Here is a 15,926-nt window from a genome sequence, read left to right as displayed (position 1 = left end):
TCTCTCTCTCTCTCTCTCTCTCTCTCTCTCTCTCTCTCATTCATGGTGCATGTGTGGAGGCAAAGGACAACTTGCAGGGGTCAGTTCTCTCCCTCTACCGTTTGGGTTCTGGGGACCAAACTCGGGTTGTCAGTCTTGACAGCAGGTGCCTTTATATACTGATGTATCTCGCTGGCCCTATAAAGTATTTTAAACTTGTGAAACTATATCTGTTCTTTATTAATGCAATGAATAGCAAGATTTAACACTTGGTCCTAATAATTATACTAGTTTACTGCCTTCTACAATTGAAGAGAATGTTAAATTTTTGTAAGAGCTTAGGGGAAATGAGGCTATAGTTTTCTGCATCCAAGTTCATAAGGCCCAGGCTGAGAACCTTATATTTAGGAAACCAATTCTCAAAGTTGAGTGTGTATCACAATCACCTGGATTCTAACCACACTACTATGACTAGTTTCTCATTTTGTAGATCGTCTCTGCTATTGCCTGTGCTGCAGGCCCAAGGTTAGCACTTTGAAAACCTCCAGTCTAGAAACTTTTACCTTGTAACCATCTTCACCTACCAAAGTCCTTTGCTGGAAAATGCCACCTTTTCCATTGCTTTCCTTTGCTACCCCATTGGAAGAAACACGTCGCCCTTTGTGGACCACTCTCTCTATTTGTTTACACCACTCTCGTGGTACTTAGCTTTCTGCTTTGTATCAGTCACTGGGGTACAGTGTGGGTGGCTCCTGACAGTGGACTCCAGCCCTCTAAACCATTCTTGATGCTGGAAATGTTATGAGAGCTCAAACTTCCATGAAGGAATGAAATGTGTTTTCTCTCCTTTGTTACCTTGTGAGTTCTTCTAAGATATGACACATGACGTTATATATAAAAGAGCAAAGAGACAAGGGGAGGGACAGGGAACCTTCAGTGGAGAATTCATTTGGGAAATTGATCTAGCAGCATAGAAATTAATCTGGAAAAGAATACCTACTCTTTTTTTCACTTAATGCCCTCCTTTTGGAATGCTGTACACTCAAATATCTTTATACTGATTTAAAAACTTGCATATAAGGAAAAGTAGGCAATATACTGGCCCTCCAGTAAAAATTCAGAAAAATAAGCATTTGGCTTATGGTAATTGCTTAGTATAAGTGACTGGTCATTAATAGGAATGCTGTGATGGCGGGAACCCTGGGCATGCTTCTGGATCTTCTACAAAGTTTTGATGGAGTACCCTGGGGTTATTGTTAAAGACAGGGTAAACACATGTGACCTTTAGTAGAGTTCAGTTTATTCATACCTGATGAGCCCTCCTGAGCACTGAGTACCACTAATTTGAAGTCAGCCTAGGAGGAGACAGAATCAGCCAAGTGTTCAGTTGCAAAAATCTAATTTCTTCCCTACAACCATTTAATTCCTTCAGATTCTTCCTCCCCTCCTCTCTCCTTTCCTTCTTAACCTCCCTCTATCCTTCTTCCCTTTTGCTTTTTTAATCCAAGCACTAGGAGTTATATTTTGTAGGTTGGTGGTTGATTTACAGGGACTTGCAAGTTTCCTTCCAAATTGAAAATTCCAAGTATCTAGAAAACAGATCTATAGTAGGGCAACTGATCTACGTTCCAAGAAGTTATGTTTGTGCCATTGTGGGTTCCTATGCTCTGAATCTTGTTTATTTGGCAGAAACGCTAACTTCACGCAGCCATGATAACGCTCTGAGATTTCAGCTCAGGCCTTTCCCTACCTTGCTGTGTTTGAATCAGTCATAGAATCTGTTACTCCTATTCAGGTACTGCTTAGAGCAGCAAAGTGCTAATTATTGCTAGCCGTGGTGATAACGGTTTGCTTGCAGTGCTTTTTGTTTCTAAGTGGCTTGGAGGTGAGCAAGTGGGTCTGTTAACATTAGTCACCGCCTATGGGAATCCTCTTCCTGGGTCAGAGGCATTTGAAGTCCTAGCTTCTTTCTTTTGTTTTGTTTTGGTCCTTGAGACAGGGGTCTCCCTGTAGCCCCAGCTGGCCCTACTCTTGCTATGTAGGTCAGACTGGCCTCAGTCGCACAGAGATCTGCCTGCCTGTGTCCCGCCGGAGTGCTGGGATCAAAGGTGTGCGCCACCATGCCCAGCTTCTTTTGAGTTGCATCTATTTTCCTGGTTACCAGTCGCCTCAGTTCCTGTTCTCATGCATTTAAAATGAATTGGTGCTGGTACTGTGGCTAGATGGGGAACTGCTATTACAAAATTCTTTCCAAAAAGGGGGAAACTCATATTTCTTTGGAGGTCTAGAACAGATTTGCATATAAAACCCGTCTTTGCAGTGGTACCCAGCCAGGTAAGTCAGTAGACATGGTGAAAGCCCACAGTACTCCCCCAGGCTAGCAATGGTAACTAACATTTCTCCTCCACCTGTGTGGAAGCAGATGTTTCAGGTAAAGGTTGCTCCATCACACGCCTCTCTCTCTGAGGACCTTCTGAATATTCTGTATGGATTTGCATACGTTTCTGGGTGTGAGCCTAGACCATCAGGAACCGGGTCTTGTAGCTCTTTTCTCCAATTACCTGAAATTTTTGTTGAATGAATCTTCTTTATTCTAATCTCATTTTAAGTCAAGTTTCTTTTATTATTATCCCCAACCTGAAACATGTTATTTTCCATGTATATATTCAAACTAGAATCATATTAAAATCATTATGGAGCATAGTGTGACAGTATATGGTTTAATGACTGAAAGATGTGTTTTGTAATGAACAGTTCAGTGTGTCATCAGGGGTGTGTAACTCTTGTCACTCTCCGCCCCACCCCAGCCTCCTCTCATGCATTCTTCTCTCTTGGTCATTGGAAGAGCCCATGCTGTTCTTTGTGTCTTGCATGCCTTTCCTCACCCTCCATCTTATAACACACCTGTCTTTTCCCTGCATCCTTCATCTCAATCATCACTTGTTAGGAATCCTCGCCCATCCCTGCCCAGCACTGTCCGGTCTCCTTAGGCAGAGGGGCTCTTAGGTTCTTTTCTTTGGATCCTTGATTGTGATTGTAGGTGGATGGATACTGGTCTTGAGCAACCCTTTTCCTCCCTGTCTTGTACATTTCTAGAGCCCTAGCTCATTTTTGCTAACGTTTGCATTTCCAGCCTTTAGCAAAGAAGTTGGGACTCACATCAGTGGCAGTACTAAATAATGGTTTGGGTTGGTGCTCACAGTAAGTTCCATCATCCCACAAAATGGTTCCATTCTTAGATATGGACATTTGGCATCTTCTCCATCTTCTTCAAACTATGAAGGACAGGTTTTGTCATCCACTTATGTACATTGAGCATTTATAACGGGTGCTCTGAAATATTTTCTTAATTCATGAAGGCATCTTGAGAAAGCTTAATTGTCATTGACTTGAAGTGACTCAGAACTGGTCAAGGCAAGTTTCTGCTCCCCTTTTCTCTGCTCTCTTCTACCTAGGCTGCGCTCTCAGGCCCATTGCTTTAGTAACCTGCCCACTGCTAGGTTCCCCATCTGTATTTTATGAGAGCTCGTGGCCGGGTATCTTAAAAGATGTTTTAACAGTATACTCCTACAAAAAGTGTGACCCACTGGAGGGAGGGCCTGGGCTGGGGGTGGGACATACCTTCCAAGGCATCCCTGCTTTCAAGAGCATTCTAGGAATGTCTATGAATACATGAACCATCTGCTTTGAGCAAGTACCAAGGAAGACTGTCAGCTGGAAAAAAATGCTTTTCTTAAAAAAGGAAACCCCAACAGCTTTTGGAAAGAACAGCTTTTAAAATGCAACATTTTTATGTTATAAATACCAGTTTATATGTACGTCCAAAAAACTTATTTTACAGTATTGTTAGTTCCCACCCTTGTAAGTTTCCTTGTGATTCAGCTTGTCAGTAGCCTCATTTAAACAGAGGGCTGCTGTTGTCACCAGCAACCAACACACCCTGATATATATATATATATATATATTATATAATGTGTATATAGTGTGCCCTTTTGCTGTAACAAGGGATGTCAGGATTAAACTACAAAGCATGGCAAAGGGTGTTGGCTCTCTTGTAGTACCACCTGTCTTAGGCATTAGGCACAGATAGTCTTGAATTTAGCAATGGCATATTGAGGGGCAGTTATTAGATACGTCTTGAAATTGGCTCATCCCCCAAACATTTGGTTCTAATGGAAGCATGCTAGATTGTTGAAACATCCTGGATGCTAGAAATAGGTCAGTGGGATTGCAGAGCAGCCTTCCCAGAGTCCTAATGGCTTTTAATGGCTTTACTTGGTCACCCAATCAGAGTGCTTGTCTTTAGACTGATGCTATTCAGCTGGTTACTATGGCAGTGATGGAGTACTAGTTGTCATGGCAACTGAATGGAAATTTGGGGGACCAATTTCTTTAGATGCAGTAGATTCATTAAGCCCTGTCTTTTCTTCTCTTCAAGCTTGCCCATGCCACACAATACTTTTAAAGTGGCCTTTGTATACATCTCAAGATTTATATAATCTTTTCTTATTCTTGGAGCTCCTGGTTTAAGTTCTTTCAACTCTGTGATGTGAATAGACACACCCTCCCCCCCTACAGTCCTATATGGCTCATATTAAAGAATGATATTGCAACAGCTGGGTTTCTTTTTATTCTGCTGAAAATATTTCTGCCAAACTCTATTAGATTCTTCCAAAGTTATTCTGGTGTGAAATAGAATGGGCCAGAATAAATAGAATGATAAAGAGACTTACATGGATGCAGTACAGTCACTCATAAGTTTATTGGAATTGATCTTTGAGAAGAGCCTTTGGAGAAACAGCAGGAGCTCTGCTTCTCCCCTGCCAGTGCTGGTGCAGTGCATAGCTCTTTGTTACTGAGGGATCAGTGGGAGATGTTCATTGTTCACACAGCCTCACTCCATGTTTTTCTTGGTTGTGGATTAATTCAACTGTTGATTTTTAGGTCTGGAAAAGAATGCTAATCATAAGAGTTTGGCTAAATTTGGAGCTCATTAGAAAATTTAGGGGCTGGAGAGATGGCTCAGTGGTTAAGAGCATTTTGCTGCTCTTCCAGAGGACCAAATTCGATTTCCAGCGCCCACACTGGGCAACTCATAACCACCTCTTACTCCATTTCCATAAGAGCCTATGCTCTCTTCTGGTCTCCATAGGCACCCACACACAGGTGGCAGATAAGCATGTGCATACACACACACACACACACACACCAGATATTTTAAAAAATTAATGAAAATATATTGGAAACTTCTGAATATATGCACCTCAACTTTTCTGACTTATTTATTTGAAATGAGATTTCACTCTATAGCCCAGGCTGACCTCCTATTTACAGCCATCCTCCTGCCTCAGCCTCCTAAGTGCTTGGATTACAGGCATGAACCATCACATCTGTTTTTTCTGAGTTACTTTTGGCATACTTATGTAAGCTCTGTAGAAAAGACATCTTGGTACATTTTTATTTGGGGAGTTTGCTGCTGTAGGGATTTTTACATAATATTGATAATAAATAATTCTCCAAGTCCATTGTGCCGGAGAATTCCCTGGGGATTTAGAGGGGTGCTTTAGACGCATTCCCTATAAGTTATAGCTTGGCATCAGTGCAGACATACTACTTCACAGAGGGACCCATGGAGAAGCTCAAGCTCTTACTGAAGCTGTTGGATTCATTAGCTCCTTCTGTCCATAGTCGGGCACCATGACCTTAGTGTTTCCAATCCCTCATAGAGCAGGGCTGGACATTTGTCTAGGATTCTCTTTTGCTGCTTAGGGCATCCTTCTGGTGCATGTGCCTGGTCTGTCACAACCAAGTACCATAGACTGGTGGCATAAGCAACAGAATATACTTTCTCCCAGTTCTGAGGCTGGAAATTCAGCAGCTCTGCTTTCTCCTGATGCCTCTCTCACTGCTTGTGGGTGTGCACTATCTCTGCATCCTCACATGGCCTTTCCCCTGTTCACACACATCCCTGGTATCTCCTGTGTGTGTCTGGTATTCCCTTCTTTATTTATGTGTATGCATGCATTGTCTGCATGTATATAAGTGCACCTGTGTCATGCAGTGCTGGTGGCAGTGGACAGAAGAGGGCAGTGGATCCCCTGGAACTGGAGTTAAGGATGGTTGTTAGCTACCATGTGGGTGCTGGGAATGAAACCCGGGTCTTCTGCAAGAACAGCCAGTGCTCTTAACCTCTGAGCCATCTCTCCAGCCCCAGAATTCCCTTCTTATAAGGACACCAGTCAGATTGCATTAGGGACATCCTAATGACCACATTTTAACTTAAGAGACCCTATCTCCAAAACAGTCACATTCTGAGGTTTCAACATAGGATTGTTTTAAGGGAGGAGGGAATATACATTTTAGCCAATAATAAACTGCAACATTCTATTATTTTGATTCATTGTTTCCAGCAGCTCTCTGGCTAGAACTTAAAAGGAGTGGTGGCCAGCATCATGAAATGAGAAGGGCTTTACCAGTCTCTATACAGTGAGAGGATTCTGGAATAACCAGTGTGGAGGTGAGGCGATCTCTTAATGCACTGGAGAGCTTAGTTGGGTTTCCTTGACCTAGTGAGATGGACACTGGGGGGATTTGTGAAAAGTAGGGTGTTTCCCAATGAACGTTGTGGGAATAGATGGGAGTAAGTGCATGTTTGAAGGCCTCCTCTTTAAGAGTCCATTACCTTTAAGGATTAAAAACGAAAGGGCCAAATGCAGGCAGAAACTATTGCAAATCTACATAAAACTCTAGATTTCTAGGTTTTCATAGAACAGATGACAACTGAGTTCACATTCTGGAGCAAAACTTTTTTTTTTTTGCTGCTCTTCTTAGGCTTTATTAAAATAGCTTCCTTTGTCATCTGAGGTCAACACACTTCAGGCAAAGGCAGGGACCAGTCAGCAACCACTGTCTGACTCCATGTTGGGGCCTCACAGGAAGTGAATTAGTGCTGAGGAGATGAAGATATTTTTCTGGTTGGAGCAGACTTGGTGTGTTAAGGCTTTTCATCCACCTGGAAACCACAAATCCATCAGAAACATGCACTTCAAGAAGGAAGAGAATTAGGGTGGCACTGAATGGGCGTGTGATCCATTCAGGAGCTCTCGTCCCTCCTTACCTTCTCGTCCCTCTCTTCTTTCTTTCTAAGGGGCAGTGCTGGGCTGGTGGGCATGCGCTACAGAGTCTGGGCCCAGGGACAGTGGGAGAGGCAGTAGTGTCTTCTAATCATTTCTGTGCCATCATTTCGAGGGAATTCCAGCAGGCTAATTGACCTTCAAATATTCTCTCACTTTTGTGGAGTTTCTAAGCTAACTACTAGACTTATCAATAAATTTACCCTTTGCTTAAATTATCCAGGCAGTTTCTTTTGCTTATAATAATGAACAATGATGTTTTTCATACTCTGCAGAGACTTATTGATTACTGACAAGAAGAATCATTCAATAGCTCCTAAGCAGTTAATTTTGCCTCTTGAGAGTTCTCAAATAAGGTTAAGATGCAAAAGAGAGAGAGAGAGAGAGAGAGAGATTCCAGATTTCTGAGAGATGCCAAGCCTATCTTAGGGAACTCAGGAGTTGCTCTCAGTATTCATCCCATGACTCAGCCTCTCATTCTATGACTCAGCATCTCTTCCTTGACACACCATATATCTTAAGAATTTCCTGTCTGCCTGGTTGTCATTATGTCATGGACACAGAAAACAAGAGAAAAAAAAATACTCATCCTCATTTAAGAGTTCAAGATCAAATCCTTGATTTCTTTAAGGTGAATAACTCTCTATAGCAGCAAATTAAGCTCCTGTCCTTTTGCTCTTTATAAGTGGGACAATGATCATCAAGTTCAAATCAATCTTGTTGAAAGTTCTAGCCATCAGTCCTAACAATAATGTCTTCTTTATCTTTCTTTTATTTTCTTTATTAATTATTATTATTAGTGTGTGTATGTAAACGCAGGTCTGCACATACCAAGGAATGCATGTGAATGTCAGAGGACAACTTTGGAAAGCTGGTTTTCTCCTTCTCTGGTGGGTTCCAGGGATTGAACTCAGGTCGTCAGACTTGGCAGCAAGTACTTCTACCCACTGAGCTATTTTGCTGGCCCTCTTCTTTGTCTTTAAATAATCATGTGTTTGCTTGCAAGAAAAAAAGAATCTGTGATGTCTCATACTTTTCTTCTGCAAGGAAAACCAGAGCATCAACATTAGCTTTAATTATGGCCAACTGATGATCTAGACATAGAGGCCATTCTAAAAATGACCGACTTGGCAGCAATCTTGGGAAATCAGGTATGCCCTGATTATAATACCCTATCTCTGGGTATTATAAAGTGTGTATTGTAAGTACACAGATGAAAGTGTACCAAAGAGGCTTGAGGTGGAGCAGGGAAGGAGTTTGCCAAGAAGGTGCCAAAAGCCTTTCTTGGATGGATGGGCTTCCACCATGTCTCCAACCCCAACAAAGTTCTCTCTCATCCAAATATTAAAATATTACCTTATTTTTTCTTTTACTGCAAAATTTGTTGCCAACACTAAAAAAATAATTCAAAACATATAAACAGATGAGAATGTGGTTACCAGGAATCTCACTATCCAGTGGTAATTACTGTGAATTGTTTCACCTGTATTAGCTGAACTCTTACTAGTAAAAGAAACTCAAATTATTATGAGTTTAAAAAGGATGTATACTGAGACTTAACTACTAAGTCTAAGGTTATATCTAATTTTAGGCTCATTTGCATTGAAAGAGTTCAATGTCATGGGAGCAAGTAAGGTGATGTGTTTTTCTTTCTTAGAAGATGATTTGTCTGTACCTGTCCTTCTTGCCCATCAGAATAGACAATTCTTTTAGTGCAGAATAAACATCCACCCTAAAAGCCTTTTCCCAGCAAAGAGCTAAGAAAGATGCAGATGCTCAGGGGAGAACAAGCAAAGTGCTATGAAGTGCTAAGAGCTAAGTGACAGGATAGATCCATACTATGTACGTTTTAAAAAAGGAAAAGGATGCTCAATACAAACAGCAAGGCCCCGAACCACAAGGAAGGGAGTCCTGCTCCTTGATGTGTGTAGAAACTTAGCATTGATGCTTTTATCATTCAGTCTGGGGTTACAGATTTCTCAGCACAAAGGCTGGGATTTCTGGTTCAGGGTAATGCTTATGTTGAACACACACAATTCTTTCTTTTGTTATCTATATCCATGACATAATGGCAGAGGGACAGAGAGGTAATTTATATATTAACAAGGTAACAATGTAACTTGCATAGTTTCAAATAGCATTACAATTTAAGTCAACTCAATAGAGCCTTCCCTAGAATAGCTACCAATGAGAAAAAACAAAACAAAACAAAACAAAACAAACTCATTTATTCTGCCTGTTATACTAGCAAATAACTGCCACCACTAAATGGTGAAGGGAAAGGTATTTCCTTTACCCACTAGGCCCAGTTATAAGCAATGAATTAGTACAGACTGCCTTTGATGTCTGACTTACTGAAATGCATACTCACTCCTTCAGTGAAATCACTTTGACAACTCAATCGTCTTTGCTCATGTGAGGCTGTTTCTTTGGGCCAGAGTCTTCTCTGTTTTAGGAGCATGCAGCCACCTTAGTACCCGTGTCTACTCTGAGAGCAGGGACTTTCTTCAGTTCTGGGCTTTGGGCACAGCTATCAAAGGCTGGCAGCTGCACGGTTGATGTCCTTCTGCCATGCCGAGCTCACTGACACCAGGCAGAATGAGAAAGCTGCTGCACTTGAGGGGCCTCTCAGCCCATAATGTGGGGAGAATGAGGGCCTGGGAGGAGTAGATGGCTTTTTGTAGATGTATGAGTCAGGGTTCCTTACAGGAACAGAATCAGTAGAATGAATACATATTACAAAGGGGTTGGCTTATGTGATGTGGATTGTGCACCCCACCAATGGCTATCTATCAATATCCTGGAGAGGATGAGAACAGGGTAGCTGCTCAATCCATGAGGCTGGATGCCTCAGCAGTCCCAGTGATGAAGGCCTGGAGGATTCCTGGAGAGCCTCTGGTTTTCAGTCCATGTTGGAAGGCAGAAGAAACTAGGTTTTGACGTCAGCAACAAGATAGATTCACTCACCAGCAGGGAGTGAAGGGAGGCAGGCAGAAGTAGCTGCTTCTCTCTAAGTCAATACTGGCCTCTTACAATACTGGCTGCTGCTGGAAGGTACTGTCCACTCTTGGGAAGGGTCTTCCCCCTGCAGTTAATTCTTCCAGGAGATACCCTCACAGACCTGCCCTGGGCATGTCTCAGTCAGTTCCATAGCCAATTCAGTTGAGACCTAAGATTAACCATCACAGATTTGAGTGTGATTGGCAGCTCAGGGATGGGATTCAAAGTACCCATTGTCTTCACTGTGACCAGTATTTTCCATGTCTTGAACTTCCTGGTGATTCTTTTATACAGCCCTTTCTAATTATCTTGCAACACTGACTGAGTTATGAAATCTTTGTTTTCAACATATTGCTCAATTCCATTGGCCTTTAAAATTCATGACCTGCATTTGGCCTACATATTAATTCTCCTTTGAAATCTCCTTTACTTAATGTAAATTATTCCTAGGGTGATTTGGAAAACATAAACAGATACATTTGGACCTCCTTTTCCTTGTTTGTCTTGCTACGTTTGGCTGTCTGGTGATGAACCTTACTATTTTTTTCTTCATTAGCACACTTGCATTCTGAACAAGCTAGATTATAGCTTTTCTTCTTCCAAGTGGAACTGTTTGTGCTCTTATGATAGTGTTTTACTAATTTGTTTTGGTTCGGTGCGTGGTTTATTCAGTAAGCATTCGTTCTTGCTTTACACCATTCTAAACAAATTGTACTTGTTTCTGATTAATTTTTTAATGAAAAAAAAATTTTTTTGTACTAGAGATTGAACCTTGCACATGCTGGGCAATTACTCTACCACTAAGCAATATCACTAACTCTAAACATAATTTTTGTTAACAAATTATTGAAATACCACCAAGATTAAACAAAATACTTTCTCCCTCTGTTTTGTTTCTAAATGCAAAAGTGATTGATCCTAATAAAGGAAGGGTAAGTTCTGGCTGGGTGTTTTCAGTCTATCTTTTCTAGTAGGGCTAAATGAGATGCTCACATCTTACGATGCAGTGGCTGCCATTTTGCAACTACTGTGGTTTGAAAGAAATTCTCCCTGGTCAAACCATAGCTTGGTCGAGACTAGTACTCACTTCTTTTTATTTATTTATTTATTTATTTAATTTATTTATTTTTGGTCTTTTTAAGACAGGGTCTCCCTGTAGCCCCAGCTGGCCTAGAACTTGCTATGTAGACCAGGGTTGCCTCAGGCTCACAGAGATCCACCTGTCTTTGCCTCCCAAGTGCTGGGTTTAAAGGCGTGTGCCACCATGCCTGGCTCTCACTTCTTTATTCTTCTGGGTTCTGTTTACCTTCATGAATAATGACTGTACTCCTGTTAGGACAGCTACTCTGAGTACTTATTGTCTGGGTTTTCTGTTGCAAACAATAGAACTCAGTTGTGGCTCATTTGGGCAGAAATGATTTTAAAAAATATTTTATTTCATTTTATGTGTATGAGTATTTTGGGTGTATGCATGTAAGTGTGCCTTTGTTGTGCAATGCCTGTGGAGGCCAGAATTGGGCATCAGATCCTACCTGGAACTGGAGTTATGGATGGTTGGTTGTTAGCTGCCATGTGGGTGCTGGGAACCAAACCCAGGTCCTCTGCAAGACCAACTGGTGCTCTTAACCACTGAGCCATCTCTCCAGCTCCCAGGTAGAAAGTAATTTAAGATACTAAAGGAAGTGTTTCTGTTTAATGCTGGTGATTTGAAAACAGGTATTTAAACTTGCTGCTTCCCAATAACTCTCTCAGTGACAAAAAAAAGGTACTTAAAAAATGTAGATGTTGGCTGGAGATGTAGCTTAGTGATAGGGTACAGCTCATGGGGTTGGAGAGAGAGAGAGAGAGAGAGAGAGAGAGAGAGAGAGAGAGAGAGAGAGAGAGAGAGAGAGATTGATTTAGCATCTGGAAAAAATTGGATTTTAAGCTAGAAAAACAAGAAAACGTCCCAAAACTTCAAAACTTGATTGTAAATAGATTATTTCCATGAGATGAAGATGAAACTGAGAGATGACAGATGTAAGAAGCAGTTAGGTCTCAATAGTCTTTCCAGCTCCACAGGGCTGATATAGCCATCCCTGCTCCAGCAGGAGCCTGGATATGAACTCTCTGGAGGGTGTGAACAGAGTGTATTCATAAGAACAGTTAGGCTGCCATTACAAAGAGACCCCACAGCAATCATGTAAGCTTAAAGGAGTCACTGTTTGTTTCTTCTTATGTAACAGAGCTTCCAGTCAGCTTTTTTGGTATCAGCATTATTGAGAAAGAATGTGTATATCATAAGATTCACTACTCTAGTGGATACAGGTCAGTGGTGTTTAGTATATTCACAGTTCTGAAACCATCCCATAATAAATTTTATCATCCCCCTCACCCCCCCAAATTCATATTTATTACCAGTCATTCATCTCCGCCAACACTTTATCCTAGCTCTAGACAACTATGAGTCTACTCTCTAAGAGCTTTATTTTAGACACCTTACATTAAGAAGAATCATGCAATATTTGTCATATTTGGGGGGGGGACTGGCTCATTTCATACAGCATAATATTCTTAAGGTTCACCCATACTGTAGCATATGACAAGATGTAGTAAAAGGATTCGGAGACAACTTTGGTGAAAATATTCCATGGACTATTTTTGCTTTGGAAATTGAGGCATGAATTGGTAATTATTTGAAGTATAGTAATTGAGTTGGCATTAGAACCAGATAATAAATTTTGGCTTATTTAAAATTTATTTTTCTTCTCCTAATGCAACTGTAAATATCAAATCATGAATTCAATAGTCATTTTTGGATCACAGACCAAAATTCAAATTGAAGTCTGTATTTGAAATCTTGACTGTGTTGCTTTTTGAAGTGGATGTAGTTCACCAATGGCCTCGAATCTCAAACCTCATTTCCTCTTTCCTCCTAGCAGGTTCTGTCCAGTTTTTTGTGTTACTAGGGAGTAAACCCAGGTCCTTGTCCATGACAGGAAACTGCTCTACCACCAACCTACATCGCTTCAAACCTCATTCTTGAAGCTAATGTCACATCATTGTACAACTCTCAATATGTTACCACAGTCACAAGACCATCAGTGGTACGCCCCTCTCCTTTAGCTGGCAAGCAAGATCATCTACTTTCATTTAAAGGGACATGGGCTTTACACAAGGCATTCCCTAGGTGTGTCAGAAGAAATAAAATATCAGTACAGTGCATCTCTGAAGGGCTGTTTACCTAGTCTTCACTTTAGCCATCAAACCAAGCAGATGAAAGGAAGCCAGTCACCCTAAGGTCCACTCCTGATTGATGGCTAAGGAAGAAGCAATCCCCATCAGCAGAATGGGACTGCAAATATTCTAGTGCAGGCGACCCCAGCGGTCATGCTAAACAAGGCATACTGCTTTAGACTCTATGGAGAGAAATCTCTCACCTTCTCCCACAGCCTTACACACACACACATACACACACACACACACACACACACACACACACACACACACACATACCCTCTTTACAGCTCATTTCAAGTAAGAGAGCAGGCAGTGGCCTTTACAAAACAACTATGTTCTTCTGTAGAAACAAGTTCTCTATCTACTGTATAAGAAAACATAAAAGACTACTGAAGACTCGTTGAAGTTCATGGTTCTTGTTTTCCAGTTATATTCCAAAATCCAAACAGGAACAGAAAGAAGAGCTAGGTGTGGTGGCACACACCTGTAATCCTAGCGCTTGGGGGGCCGAGGCAGGATTGCATCATTCAAAGCCAGCCTGAGCTACATACATAACAAGATCCTGTCTTAAAAAGCCAACAAGAGGCTGGAGAAATGGCTCAGCAGTTAAGAGCACTGGCTGCTGTTGCCAGATTTGGTTCCTAGATCCCTCCCAGATCCCACATGGTGGCTCACAACTGTCTATAACTCCAGTTCCAGGGGATCTGATGCCCTCTTCTGGCCTCTATGGGCACTAGGCACACACATGCTGCACACACATGTAGGAAAACACTCATACACATAAAAAGAAAAGCCAACAAAACTAAACAATCCCAAATCAAACCAAACCAAACCAAACTAAAACAAATAGACAAACCGGATATGGAACTTTCTGTAGTTTTAGGCTTTCCAGGTTTTGGTACTCTAAATCAGATTTGGGGAAATTTCCTTCTCAGGTATCCCAACAACTTAAGGCATAGTCTTACTGGGTACAGGCATATGAACTGTGGTTCTACCAGACACAACTTGATGGGACTCTGATCTCAGAGTGAGCGTTCGAGTGTGTGCAGAGGATTGGGGCAGGCCTTGGATCAGAGGGTAGCACAAAGGAAGGTGTAGAACAGTGGAGTCATTCTGGAACAGTCTTGGCCCATTTGGACATTTGTATCTGGAGTAGTCAGTGATCCCACCCTCAGAGACAAATGTGGATACTGAAGAAAAGCATCCAGCAATGGCATCAGGCGAGTCTTATTCTAGAGTCAGTGTTTTTCAGGAAGAGTTCTTATCCAGATCAGAAATCAAAACAACTTCCCTTGCACTTGGGAAGGCCTTCCAATCAATGGCTTAGTTCAACACCTCCATGAGGGTTTGGAAAAACAAATCTTTCTGGTATGGTTGCTTTTCATTCATTTCTCCAGGTTTAACTGTTTCTGCATATAATACTATGTATATAATATCCATATAATAATAATTTGGAAATACTAAACACATTGAGAATATTCTTGTGATGGAATTCTATACAGCAATACAATGGAAGAACTTCTAGTTTAATTCTCACACGTTTTCTTGCAGTGTATGGGATTGAACACAGGCTTGTCCTTGCTGGTAACCTCACTACTGAGCTAAATTTTCAGCCCCAAATTTCAACAAAAAGAACCAGATACAAAAACTGCATGAAACCATATACAGACAGTCAAAATGATGGGCAAAACCAAACTCTGGTATGATTGCTCAGGATTCTGGTTAGCTGTGGAGATGCAGGGGTAAGTATTGTCTGGGTCCTGTAGAGGGCTGCTTCTTCACCTGGGTGATACACACTTATTTTTGAGGGGGTTGCTGAAGTCCTTTGCATGCTAAAATCACATGCTCCACTATTGAGCTACATCCACCCTCAGCCCGAGTTACTTTGTAAAAGATATTACACCAATGACTTGTACTTTTTTTTCTGTACCTGTTTTACACTTCAATCAAAAATGAGTTTTGAGCTATATGTCATTTTTCAAGCTCCACATTTCTTAACATTATTCAATTTGGCACATGAAGATACAGTTTTACAAAGCTTTTTTATTATGTCTTGTTTGATCTGAAGAGTTAGCTTTTGTGTTTGAAATTAAAATGTCAATACCTGGGAAAATCTACACTGCCAATACCTAAGGATTCTATTTCGATATATTACAGTGAAACAAAAGACTTACTGTGGAAGGAATTCTTCTGTAATAAAAGACTTCCACCTGTGCGTGATGAGGACTGTCCCCCCAGCCTCTCAGTTTAGTGTCCCCCAATGCTTGTTTCTTCCCTACATGAGAGTCCCAAAGCTGAAACTCTGAAAAACTAGTTTCTTGGACAGGGCTGTGTGCAGAGTGCCTCATTTTTAATTGCATGAATGACAATGAAAATGAGATAAAACCCCCTATTTTAAAAAATTTTCACATTCTTTCATGCAACTCAGTTCTCTAGTGGAACACTGATGAGAAGAAAGGAAGGAAAGGAACAGAGACACCACAGAGCCACAACAAACTGCAAGCAGACGAAGGTGGCCAGAACTATCTTATTTATTATAAAGATACGCCACGAAGAACAAACCCGACTGTATACTAAGCCTGTAATGGCACATGC

General features: G+C 41.3%; 1 protein-coding gene across 2 annotated transcripts in view; it reads left to right on the top strand.

Moving 5' to 3' along the window:
• Window positions 1-15,926, top strand: part of CUNH12orf66 (chromosome unknown C12orf66 homolog) — a 61,302-nt gene that overhangs the window by 41,019 nt on the left and 4,357 nt on the right. Inside the window, exon 5 of one of the 2 annotated variants that reach the window (XM_008828978.3) lies at window positions 14,883-15,073. The exons of the other annotated variant lie outside the window; for it this stretch is intronic. Coding sequence (XP_008827200.3) covers window positions 14,883-15,037 — 155 coding nt within the window. The 3' untranslated portion in view covers window positions 15,038-15,073. The remainder of the gene's footprint in view (window positions 1-14,882; window positions 15,074-15,926) is intronic. 2 annotated transcript variants of the gene reach the window in all.

The sequence above is a fragment of the Nannospalax galili genome, unplaced genomic scaffold (genome assembly GCF_000622305.1).
Source record: "Nannospalax galili isolate Female #2095 unplaced genomic scaffold, S.galili_v1.0 scaffold110, whole genome shotgun sequence".
In the NCBI taxonomy this organism is placed as follows: Eukaryota; Metazoa; Chordata; class Mammalia; order Rodentia; family Spalacidae; genus Nannospalax; species Nannospalax galili.
Note: the sequence above shows the minus strand (reverse complement) of the source record. Positions and strands in the feature narration are given on the sequence as shown.